Raw genomic sequence first — 13,211 nt, 5'->3', positions numbered from 1 at the left:
TTTTTTTTTATTGTAGAGATGAGGTCTCACCAAGTTGCCCAGGCGGGTCTCGAACCCGCGGGCTCAGGCAATCCACTCACCTCAGTCTCCCAAGGTGCGGGATTACAGGCTGAGCCACCGAGCCCGGCGGATACAGAAATTTAATAGTATCCATGTCCTTTCCCAGACTATACCCTATCTCCATCCAAAACGTAAGCACTATTGTGACTTTATGTGGTCATCTAGTTTTGCTAATGAAACTCTCTTTTGAGGGGCACAATTCTACAAGGATAAAGGGAGTAGAAAGTATAAGAGCAAATTACTTTTGGAAGCTGGAAATCAGATAAACCAGACAGCACACAAACAAGTGGAAGTAACCTGGCGAATCCAGAAAAACTGAAATCTAAGCTAGCAATGGTGAAAGCCCAGAAGCAAGCCTATTCACATAGCAGAATACAGGAAGGGCATTTTACCTCTATGAGAAGTGAACTTGGGGCTCAAAATAGAAAGACTGGGTAAAATCTGTTCAATAAGTAGTTAGAAAAAAAAGACAGAAAGATACAAAGTGACACCATTTGCCTCTGATAAGATGGACTGGTAAGGACAAAACATCACTTTCATGGTTTTCCTGCCAAAAATGTATAGCCTGAATCTTATCAAGGGGAAACTATCAGAAAAAAACAAGTTGAAAAACAATCTGAGCCGGGCTCGGTGGCTCAGCCTGTAATCCCACGCCTTGGGAGGCTGAGGTGAGTGGATTGCCTGAGCCCGCAGGTTCAAGACCCGCCTGGGCAACTTGGCGAGATCTCATCTCTACAATCAATCAAAAATGAGCCGGGCGTGGCAGCGCATGCCTGTAGTTCCAGCTACTTGGAAGGCTGAGGCGGAAGGATTGCTGGAGCCCAGCAGGTTGAGACTGCGGTGGCCGGAAGCGGCCACTGCACTCCAGTCTGGGTGACAGAGTGAGACTTCAACTCAAAAAAAAAAAAAAAAAAAAACCAATCTGGAACACTCTATAATACAAGTGGCATTCAATGATGTCAATGTCATTAAGGACAGAAGGGCTGACCAGGTTCAAGGAGACAAAAGAGACATAACAGTTAAAGGCAATGCCTGACCATGGACTGGATCTGGGATTTAAAAAATAAATGGCTAAGGAAGAATCAGTAATGCTAAGATATCAGCTTTTCCCAAGATGATTTATAGATTCAATGCAATCTCATCAAAATCCCAGCAAGTTACTTTGTGGATATTGACAAATTGATTCACAAGTTTATATAGAAAGGCAAAAGACCCAAAAAGTCAGCACAATATTAAAGAAGAATAAAGTTGAAGAAGTTAAGAAGTTAAAACTACCTGATTTTGAGACTTACTATAAAGCTACATTAATCAAGATAGTATGGTACTAATGAAAGTCTAGACAAATAAATCAACAGAACAGAAGAGAGAGTCTAAAAATAGGCTCACACAAATATAGTCAACTGATCTTTGACAAAGGAGCAAAGGCAATTAAACGGAAAAAGGATAGTCTTTTCAAAAAAAAAGTGCTGGAACTGAACATCCACATGAAAACAAAAAAGGCAGGGCTGGGCAGTGCCTCACGCTTATAATCCCTTTGGGCAGCACTTTGGGAGGCTGAAGTGAGAGAACTGCCTGAGTCCATGGGTTCGAGACTAGCCTGGGCAACTTGGCAAGACCTCATCTCTACAATAAATCAACAAATTAGATGGGTGTGGTGGCGACTGTAGTTCTAGCTATTTGGAAGGCTGAGGCAGGATCACCTGAGCTCAGCAGGTCAAGGCTGCAGTGACCGTGAGCATGCCCCTGCACTCCTGCCTGGGCAACAGAGTGAGACTCCGACTCAGAGAAGAAAACAAAAAAGGAATCTAACTGACTTTATACCTTTCACAAAAATTAACTCAAAATAGATTAAAGATCTAAAAGTAAAATACAAAACTTAAAAAAATAAATAAATAAAATACAAAACTTTATAAACTCCTAGAAAATAACATAGGAAAAAAATCTAGATAACCTTGGGCTTTGTCCATAAAAATAAAGCAAAAGACTCTGGGGCTTTGGTAACCTTGGGCTTTGTTCATAAAAATAAAGCAAAAATGCAGGTAAAAAAATGCAGTGGAATCTTAGAAATAACTTAGTTCAACCACTTTATTTTGTACACAAGAAACTCGGGCCCACAGAGATGTCCTAATTTGTCTGAGATCCAAGCTTTTTGTTTATGGAAGAGTACTATGCATATATAAATATATGTAGTGTGATAAATTTTCAGTTCAGTACTCTTTAACCTGAACACACTGATTTCTTTTTCTCTTAAATAATGAGTAAGGGTGTATTTCTAACAAAGTTCACAGGCACCAAAAGATTATTCCTACAAAACAATGCACTATCAATCCTATCCATATATTTTAAAAATATTTCTAAAGCTTGTCAAAAGACAAGAATAAAAATTACAAATTAGTCAGATACAGTAACTCATGTCTGTAATCCCAGCTATTTGGAAGGCGGAGGTGGAAGGATTGCTTGAGTCCAGAATTTCAAGGCTTTAATGAGCTATGATTGTGCCGCTGCACTTCAATCTGGGTGACAGAGCAAAACATTGTCTCTAAATAAATAAATAAAATAAAAATTTTAAAACTACTCCTATTACTTTTCAGTAATATTAATTTTGTACTCCACATCATTACTTAGTTTGTATGGGCACTCTTAAGAAATGAATATTGAGAATATTCAAAAGAATCATCATAGACACTAAAGGAGATTCCAAAAGAAGAGTTCTAAAAATGTTTGGAAAAATAAAACCATAACTTCAATAAAGTATACATTCCTTAAACATGACTATCTGAAGGGAACAGACGATTTGAATACCTAGCTCCTGCTATATTCATTAACATATCACAGGAACTGTATCTGCCCAATTAAAAGAAATATTGACTTCAAATAACTCTGCCTTATCAACAGTATCTGGCCAAGTGATGAAACAGATATGGTAATTATTTGTTGATTAATTAGAAACTTGATGGCATGATTAGGTCACCGAGCACACCCACTAAATAAACTGTTTTGTTATCAATTTGCTCAAAAGATTAAAAAGCTGTCAAAAGCTGACGTAGAAGGATCACCTGAGCCCAGCAGGTCCAAGCTGCAGTGGCTGTGAGCGTGTCACTGCACTCCAGCCTGAGCAACAGAGTAAGACTCAAAAAAAAAAAAAAAGCTGTCAAAATACAGTGTTATTATTATAAATGCCATTTTGAACAAAGTTGTATCACTTAGCTCTGTCAGGAACAACCATTTACTTTTATCTAGTAATATCTTTTCTGTGTTATAACAAACAGAAAATGTGACATAAAAAATAATCTTTAATAACAAAGTTTTCAAGCATTTTTTTTTCTTTTTTTGAGTTGGAGTCTCACTCTGTCACCCAGACTGAAGTGCAGTGGCATATTCCTGGCCACCGCAGCCTCGACCTGCTGAACTCCGACGATCCTTTGACCTCAGCCTTCCAAGTAGCTGGAACTACAGGCACCTGCTACCACGCCCGGCTGATTTTCGATTTATTGTAGAGAAGAGGTCTCACCAAGTTGCCCAGGCGGGTCTCGAACCCGCAGGCTCAGGCAATCCACTCACCTTGGCCTCCCAAGGCGCGGGATTACAGGCTGAGCCACTGAGCCCGGCTCTGGCTGCATTTTTTAGCTGTAAAGCCTATCAGCTACTTCACTTCTTTCTAATATTATACAATACAATTTTATTCTCAGGTAAATATTCTTATTGTCAAAAAGAGAAAAAGAACCAGTATGGTGGCTCATACTTGTAAGCCCAGCACTTTGGGAGGTTGGGGCAGGAGATTTTGCTTGAGCCCAGGAGTTTGAGACCAGCCTGGGCAACATAGCAAGACCTCATCTCTAAAATTAAAAAAAAAATTCAAAAATTAGTAGGGAATGGTAGCATTCACCTGTAGTCCCAGCTAATCAGGTGGCAGAAGTAGAAGGATTGCCAAAGCCCAGGAGGTTCAGGTTTGGTGAGCCATAATCACACCACTGCACTCCAGCCTGGGTAACAGAGTAAGACCTCAACTCAAAAAAAAAAAGAGAGAGAGAGAGAAATCTCTGAAAACCAGTGACACCTATGTAGAATACATTTGCCTGCTAGCAGCAGCCTTTATTATTTTCCTGTTCAAAGTATTTTTCTTCCACTACTATTACTCTTGGGGAATTCCTTCACAATTCACTTCAAGAAATCCCCACAACTACTTATTTCTAGCTTTAAAGTGGTATTTCCCTTGATGAACGTAGATACAAAAATTTTCAACAAGATTCCAGCAAATTGGATCCAACAATACTTCTCAAGAATCATTCACCATGACCAAGTAGGCTTCATTCCCAGGATGCAGGACTGGTACAACAGCCAAAGACCATAAATGTAATTCAACACGTCAACAGATGTAAAAGCAAGAACCACATGATTATACCAATAGACACAGAAAAAGCCTTCAAAAAATTCAGCATCCCTTCTTGTTAAAAACCTTTGAGCACCTAGGCACAGAAGGAACATTCCTCAAAATACTAAGAGCCATCTACAGTACACTCACAGCCAACATATTGCTCAATGGACAGAAGTTGGAAGCATTTCTCCTGAAAACAAGAACAAAGCAAGGTTGCCCACTCTCACCCCTCCAGTTCAACATAGTGTTGGAAGTCCTAGCTAGAGCAATTAGGCAAGAGAAGGAAATCAGGGATATCCAAATAGGAAAAGAAGAAGTCAAGTTATCCCTTTTTGCAGACAATATGATCCTATACCTTGAAAACCCAAGGGAATCTATCAAAAACCTCTTTGCACTGATAGGTGACTTTGGCAAAGTCTCGGGATACAGAATCAGTGTGCAAAAGACAGTCACAGGCTGAGAACCAAATAAAAAAGCACAATCCTATTCACAAAACCCACAAAAAAAAAATACTTAGCAACTTCCTAACCAGAGAATTGAAAGTCCTTTACAACAAAAACTACAAAACACTGCTCAAAGAAATCAAAGATAAGCAGGTCATGATGGCTCACATCTGTAATCCCAGCACTTTGGGAGGCTGAGGCGAGAGGATTGCCTGAGCTCATGGGTTCGCGACCAACCTGGACAACATGGTGAGACCTTGTCTCTACAATAAATCAAAAAATTAGCTGGGCATAAAGGTGTATGCCTGTAGTTCCAGCTACTTGAAAGGCTAAGGTAGAAGGATCGCCTGAGCCCGACAGGTTGAGGCTGCAGTGGCCATGAACAGTGAGACTCTGAATCAAAAAAAAAAAAAAAAAAAAAAATCAAAGGTGACACAAACAAATGGAAAAATACTCAATGCTCGTGGATTGGAAGAATCAATATTGTTAAGATGTCCATCCTATGCAATACCCATTAAACTACCAACATCATTCTTCTCAGAACTGAAAATAATACAGAAATTCATATGGAAACATAAATGCCCACAAATAGCCAAAACAATGCTCAGCAAAAGAAACAAAGCAGGGGGTATCACAATCCCAGACTTTAAACTACACTCTTAGGTTACGATAATCGAAACAGCTTGATACTAATACAAGAACAGGCATATAGACCAATGAAACAGGATAGAGATTCCAGAAGCAAAAATTCAATTTCTCAACCAACTCATCTTTAACAAAGCCATCAACAACAACCACTGGGGAAAGGAGAACTTATTCAGCAAATGGTGCTGGGAGAACTGGCTGATCACATGCAAAAGAATGAAACCGGACCCTTACCTATCACCTACACAAAAACCAACTCTAAATGGATCAAAGACCTAAGCAAAAATTCTCAAACTATAAGAATCTAAGAAAATACAAGAGATATCCTTATGCATATTGGAATAGGCAACCAATTCCTGATCATAACCCTAAAAGCATATGCCATAAAAGATAAGACAGACAAGTGGGACCTCACCAAACTGAAAAGCTTTTACACAGCAAAAGACACCATCAAGAGAGTGGGATGACAATCCACAGAATGGGAGAAAATATTTGCTAACTGCAGATCTGACAAAGGCCTAACATCCAGGATCTACAAGGAACTCACTATTGGAAAGGAAAAAAACAACCCAATTAAAAAGTGGGCAAAAGATATGCATAGACAATTCTCAAAAGAAAAGAGCCAACAGACACATGAAAAAATGTTCAGCTTTGGCCAGGCTCGGTGGCTCAGCCTGTAATCCCAGCACTTTGGGAGGCCAAGGCGAATAGATTGCCTGAGTCTGAGGGTTCAAGACCAGACCGGGGAACCTGGCCAGACCTCATCTCTACAATAAAAATCAAAAGTTAACTGGGCATGCCAGCATGTGGCTTTAGTCCCAGCTACTTGAAAGGCTGAAGTGGAAGGATCGCCTGAGCCCAGCAGGTCTACGCTGGGGTGGCCATTGAGTGTGCCACTACACTCCAGTCTGGGGAACAGAGTGAGACTCCAACTCAAAAAAAAAAAATCTGGCTTCACTAATCATCAGAGAAATGCAAATCAAAACCACTCTGAGATACTACCTAACTCAAGTAAAAACAGCCATCATTAAACAAAAAACAAATGATGCTGGAGAGGCTGTGGAGAAAAGGGAATGCTTCTGCATTGCTGGTGGGAGTGTAAACTAGTTCAATCTCTATGGAAAACACTGTGGTGATTTTTTTAAAGAATTAGAAATAGACCTTCCATATGAAGCAGCAATCCCTCTTCTGGAAATATACTTGGAGGAACTCAAATCATTCTAAAAAAAAGATACTTGCACATGTATGTTTATTGCAGCACTATTCACAACAGCAAAAACATGGAACCAACCCTGCTACTCATCAAAAGTGAACTGGATAAAGAAAACATGGTACGTATACACAATGGAGTACTACACAGCCATAAAGAAGGACAAGATTATGGACCTTGCAGCAACTTGGATGGATTTAGAGTTCATCATACTCAGTGATCTATCACAAAAGCAAATAACCGAATATCACACGTTCTCACACATAAGTGGGTTCTGAACATTCATCACAATACTATAAAGGAGGTATCAGCAGTAGTGGGATACTGCCAGGGAAAGGGGGGGACACATAATATCACTAAGGTACCTGAACTTAAACCGGGAAAGTTAGGACCAGTTGAGGGCCCAAACTTCACCTGCACATAAACTACCTACATACCCAGTCCTGATTTGTACGCCACGTCATTACATTAAAACGAAAGAAAGAAAGAAAACACGGAGTTGTTCCTTTGGCCACATACATGCAAAGCTCCAAGAGAGGTGACAGTGTAGATATCACGGGAATGGATACTGCTCAGAAAGGAATGCCCCACAAGAGAGAAAGAGTCTACAGTGTCACCCAGCATGCTGTCGGCATTGTCACTAACAAACAAGTCAAAGGCAGATTCTTGCCAGAATTCACGTGCATACTGAGCACACTAAGCACTCTCAAGAGTCGAGAGAACTTCCTGAAACACATGAAGGAAAAGGCAAGAAAAAGAAGGCAGCCAAGGAGAAACACACCTGGAAGTCGATGAAGCACCAGCCTGCCTCACCCAGAGAAGCACACCTTGTGAGAACCCATGGGAAGGAGCCTGAGCTACTGGAGCCTACTCCCTATGCATTCTTGGCTCGAGAGGTATAAAAAACAAAAGATCTCTGGACCATAAAAAAGTAGCATTGCATCTTCATAATGCTTATATTTCTCCACATTTTCTAAAATGAGCATATATTACTCATGAAGAAGTCTGTCATCTCTTGTGATATTCCTGTCTGAAATCTCCCATTCTGGCCACATTAGGTTTCTCAAGTCTCTATGCTTAATCTTTACATTGAGAATTTTATGCTAGTAAAAATCTCATACCTGGCCTATCTTTATTTTCTGTATTCTCTGCATTCTATCTCTTCCTTTCAAGTAAATTAAGTCTCTAATTCCATCACTTTGTTTCTATAAGTAATTCAGTCCCCCATAGCCCTCTGAGGTCACTCTCCCTCTACCCTTTCATGATGGCTATTTTCAGTGGGAAAGTCAGGAAGCATGACCTAAAATGATTTCTGTTTTAGAAAATGCTATTCTTGGCTGGGCACAGTGGTTCACGCCTATAAACCAGCACTTTGGGAGGCCAAGGTGAGAGGACTGCCTGAGCCCATGGGTTCGAGACCAGCCTGGGCAACTTAGCGAGACTTCATCTCTACAATAAATCAAAAAACTTAGCTGGCCGTGGTAACGCATGCCTGTAGTTCCAGCTACTTGGAAGGCTGAGGCAGAAGGATCGCCTGAGCCCAGCAGGTTGAGGCTGTGGTGGCCATGAGCGTGCCACTGCACTCTGGCCTGGGTGACAGAGTGAGACTCCAACACAAAAAAACAAAAAGAAAAAGAAAAGAAAATGCTGTTCTTGCTGGGCGCAGTGGCTCAAGCCTGTAATCCCAGTACTTTGGGAGGCCAAGGCGAGACGACTGCCTGAGACCAGCCTGAGCAACTTGGTGAGACCTTGTCTCCACAATAAATCAAAAAAGTGGGCCGGGTGCGGTAGCTCATGCCTATAATCTCAGCACTTTGGGAGACGGAGGTAAGAGGATTGCCTGAGTCCACGGGTTCAAGACCAGCCTGGGCAACTTGGTGAGACCTCATCTGCACAATAAATCAAAACATCAGCTGGGCATGGTGGCTCATCCCTGTAATTCCCGCTACTTGGAAGGCTAAGACAGAAGGATCACCTGAGCCTAGCAGGTCAAGGCTGCAGTGGCCATGAGCATACCACTGCACTCCAGCCTAGGCAACACAGTGAGTCTCCAACGCAAAATAAAAAAAAAAATCAGCAGGGTATTGTGGCACACACCTGTAGTTCCAGCTACTTGGAAGACTGAGGCAGAAGGATTGCCTGAAACCCAGCAGGTCAAGGCTGCGGTACCTATGAACTTGCCACTGCATTCCAGTCTGGATGACAGAGTGAGACCTCAACTCAAAAAAAAAAAGAAAATGCTATTCTTGTCGAAAGTTTTGTGGGGTTTTTTTTGCCTAAGCTGAAGTGCAGTCGTAGCTCTTTGTGACCTCGAACTCCAGGACTCAAGTCATCCTCCTGCCTCAGCCTCCCCAGTAGCTAGGACTACAGGTGTGTTCTATGACAAAAATCATCTTTTTTAATTACTTTTTATAGAGACAGGGGTCTTACTATGTTGCCCAGGCTAGCCTTGAACTCCTGTCCTCAAGCAATCTTCCCTTCTTCCAAAGCAACGGGATTATAGGTGTGACCACTGCACCTGGTCATCCAAACAACGTTCTTCACATCCAGTTGCACAGCTCAAGTGGCAATGAAGCTTAGTCAGTTGGGGCAGAAACCGTCCTTACCTATTAGTGCATTACAAATCTTCAGCAATAAAACTTAGTCACTGGGGCCAGAAACCTTCCTTCTGGCAAAAGATCCAGCCGCTAAAACATTTATCTTGGCCAAAGGCTAAGTTGACAGAAAAACACTGCAGATGAGGCAGCTTTCATGTCAGTGGTGAGCAACTTCTAAGATTTATAAGTTAAATTACTCTTACAGTCACTAATCACATCACTATTACTTGCCTATGAAGGTACTTAATGACAGACTACGTCTTTTCTTTAATAATATTTACCTCAGGCGGCTTTTAAGAATACTATCCCAGCCTGGGTAACATAGCCAGGTCTCATCTCTACAAAAAAGAATCAAGAAATAGAGGGGTGTTGTGGTACATGCTTGTATTCTCAGCTACCCAAAAGGCTTAGATGGAAGAGCTCCTGAGCCCAGGAGGTCAAGGCCGTGGTGAACCATAACCGTGCCACTGCACTCCAGTCTGGGATACAGAATGAGACTCCGACTCAAAGAGTATCATGCACATTGTGATGTTCAAAAGGCATCAGACTAAACAGGTTCACCTCAACTACACTTTCAAATAGTTACCTTTTTTAATCTCAACATTATGACAACCACTTTCATACACATAAAAAGGTAAGCTTCAACACCACTTCTAAATCAAAAAATAATGCTTACTATTTTCTGTCATTTCAGCATTTGTCAGGTCCTCTGTCTTCTTGGAGTAATTTCGTATATTGATGCCAGTAAGTGTACTTAGAAATGAAAGCTCTGAATTGAAATGTTCAACCTGACTTCTCAGATCTTTTGAAGATTCCCATCCTTCAGGATCTGGTTGGTGTATTTCTTGAAATGATTTTCTAAAAGGCAAGTATCAGAAACAGTTACTCTAATTACTAACAAGTATTTCATCTAATATTCCTAATTTTCCTCAAACTGCTCCCATTTTGTCCCTCATACTTTCTTCCCATAAAATCACCCACCCTCAAAAAAAACTACCTAAGAATTTTCTCAAAACCAATGTGGCTACTAACACTGCAATCTTTAATTTCAAAAAACAAATGGAACCAAATTATGCTATCATACTTCTACATATTAGAAAGATCTTTAAAATAAATTATAGGCCGGGGTGGTGGCTCAAACCTGTAATCACAGCACTTTGGGAGACCGAGGGGAGGGTACTGGCTGAGCCCACGGGATCAAGAACAGCCTGGGCAACTTGGCAAGACCTCATCTCTACAATAAATCATAAAAACTAGCTGTGCCTGTAGTTCTGGCAACTTGGAAGGCCGAGGCAGAAGGATCACCTGAGCCTAGCAGGTCGAGGCTGAGGTGGCCATGAGCATGCCACTGCACTCCAGCCTGGGCGACAGAGTGAGACTCCAACTCAAACAAATAAGTAAATGAATAATAACAGGAATACTTCACAAAATGAAAATGTCACATCTAACTCAGGAAATTCCAATCTAAATGTCTGGCATCCCAAGACTTCTCAAAATATTTTTAAAGATACCTTGAAATTTAAAAAAAAAAAAGGTCAAGCGAGGTGGCTCACGCCTGTAATCCCAGCACCTTGGGAGACAGAGGCAAGAGGATTGCCTGAGCCCAGGAGTTCACCCAGCCTGGGCAACTTGGTGAGGCCTCTTCTCTACAATAAATCAAAAAATTAGCCAGGGTGCATGCCTGTAGTTGCAGCAACTTGAAAGGCTGAGGCGGAAGGATCACTGGAGCCCAGGAGGTCAAAGCAGTGACTGTAAGCATACTAGTGTACTCCTGCCTGGGAAACAGCGAGACACCAACTCCAAAGGGAAAAAAAAAGAAAAGAAAAAAGAAATCTAAGAATACAGGAGGGAAAAATTCCACAGGAAAAAGAAACAGCATAATCTCTTGAAACACCACTATAACCAGACATTCTTCACTGAGAATATACAAATCTATTTTCCTATAAAAAAAGAATTAAAGTGTAGCTAATAATTGCATTGGACAGTACTTCACTTATAGTCATTCTTCATTTCCCTTAAACTCTGTACTACATTCTACTCTGTTGACGTCTCCTACCATCTTAAAACATCCCTTCCTTGGATACTGGGGCATGATTATCTTGATTCTCATTTCCTATCTTGGGTCCTCCACTCTCCGCTTCTTGTCTCCAACAGTAGAGGTAAACCCTAACACTCTTACTTCTGCTGTCCATTCCATTGAGGAATACTCAATGATTAACCTCAGCCCCTCTAGGCCAGTAACTCTTAAAATACCTCTTCTGTACATCTCTTCTTACAAAGTAGATCTAGCTTGATATCCTACCAAATGTTTTCTCCTCAAACCAGCTTTCCCCCTGAATTTCCCTACTCTTGTTAATAATGAAATCTTTCCCTTGATATTTTAGGCTCTATATCTTAAAAGTTACCCTTGACTCCTTCACTTGCCTCATATCTGGAATTACTGTTAATCTTTCTGCTCCTTCACAAAACTATCTGTCTTTTTCTATTTCTGATTCCACTATACTAGCCCAATTCTCTTGACCATAACATGTTTTACTTTATGTCTACAGAGAATAATAGAATAATCTAACCCCATATTCTACACACTGAGGATCCAAGACTTGTATAAAAGTCTTTATTAAAGGCCAGGCTCAGTGGCTCAGTCTGTCATCCCAGCACTTTGGGAGGCCGAGGCGAGTGGAGCCTGCGGGTTCAAGACCAGCCTGGGCAAGTTGGCGAGACCTCATTTCTACAATAAATCAAAAATTAGCCAGGTGTAGTAGTGCGGGCCTACAGTTCCAGCTACTTGGAAGGCTGAGGTGGAAAGATCGCAGGAGCCCAGAAGGTTGAGGCTGCGGTGGGCGGGAGTGTGCCACTGCACTCCAGTCTGGGCAAGAGACTCCAACTCAAAAAAAAAAAAAAAAAGTCGATTTAAAATTACTTAGGCCAGGCGTGGTGGCTCACGCATATAATCCTAGCACATTGGGAGGCCTGAGCCCAGGGTTTGAGACCAGCCTGGGCAACTTGACAAGACCTTATCTCTACAATAAAATAAAAAATTAGCCAGGTGTGGTGGCGCATACTTGTAGTTCCAGCTACTGGAAGGCTGAGGTGGAAGGATCACCTAAGCCCAGAAAGTCAAGGCTGCAGTGACTGTGAGTATGCCTCTAATCTGGGCAACAGAGACTCCAACTCAAAAAAAAAAAATTTCTTAAACATTAATATAAGTGTATTCTGTATCATGAGACTACCATACCCTCTTTTGAATTTGTCATCACAGGCTGATGCCCCACAAATTACATCAAATATATAAAGTCAATGAAAAAAGAACAGAGGCAATCTTCATCCATAAATGATGAATTCCTGATAAGTGAACACCAAACGTACAGCAAGCCATGAATTAAGATTTCAGGTTATTTCCAATGGAGAAAAGTGGCAAGAGAACCAACTTGACATATTAAAGGATATGTACACACAACTCTAAAAACTCCTTGTTGTGTCAGAGGGGGAACTGGGGAGTTATTATTTAATGGGTATAGTGTTTCAGTTTGAAGTGATGAAAGATTCTGAAGATAGTGGGATGAGTGCAACAATGTTTAATGCCACTGAACTGTACACTTAAAAATGGCTAAAATATTGAACTGCATGTGTATTTTACCACAAAAAAGGGAAAACCTGCACATTCTCATTCAGAGCAACTATCTACTTTGAGCAAATATCATTGGTCTATTTCAATGAATGTTAGTTTGAATTGCTTTTAATTTTTATTGGTTTTATACTTTTATTATTTGTATGTTTGTCTTAGTAGCATTAAAATTTTTGTCCAAATTGAGGGTTCACAAGAAATTTTATTCCTTTAAAACAAATCTATATACAATTTGAGTGTGTGTATATATATATAT

The 13,211-nt window shown here is 40.9% G+C and overlaps 1 protein-coding gene across 1 annotated transcript in view; it reads right to left on the bottom strand.

The window, feature by feature from the left end:
- The window catches only part of CENPP (centromere protein P), a gene marked incomplete at its 5' end in the record, with an annotated part of 66,268 nt that overhangs the window by 50,257 nt on the left and 2,800 nt on the right, over positions 1 to 13,211 (bottom strand). The window contains one exon of the mRNA XM_021714751.1: positions 10,007 to 10,188. Within this exon, the coding sequence (XP_021570426.1) occupies positions 10,007 to 10,188 (182 nt within the window). The remainder of the gene's footprint in view (positions 1 to 10,006; positions 10,189 to 13,211) is intronic.

The sequence above is a fragment of the Carlito syrichta genome, unplaced genomic scaffold (assembly GCF_000164805.1).
Source record: "Carlito syrichta isolate Samal-C Ts95f unplaced genomic scaffold, Tarsius_syrichta-2.0.1 Scaffold97032, whole genome shotgun sequence".
NCBI classification, from domain to species: domain Eukaryota; kingdom Metazoa; phylum Chordata; class Mammalia; order Primates; family Tarsiidae; genus Carlito; species Carlito syrichta.
Note: the sequence above shows the minus strand (reverse complement) of the source record. Positions and strands in the feature narration are given on the sequence as shown.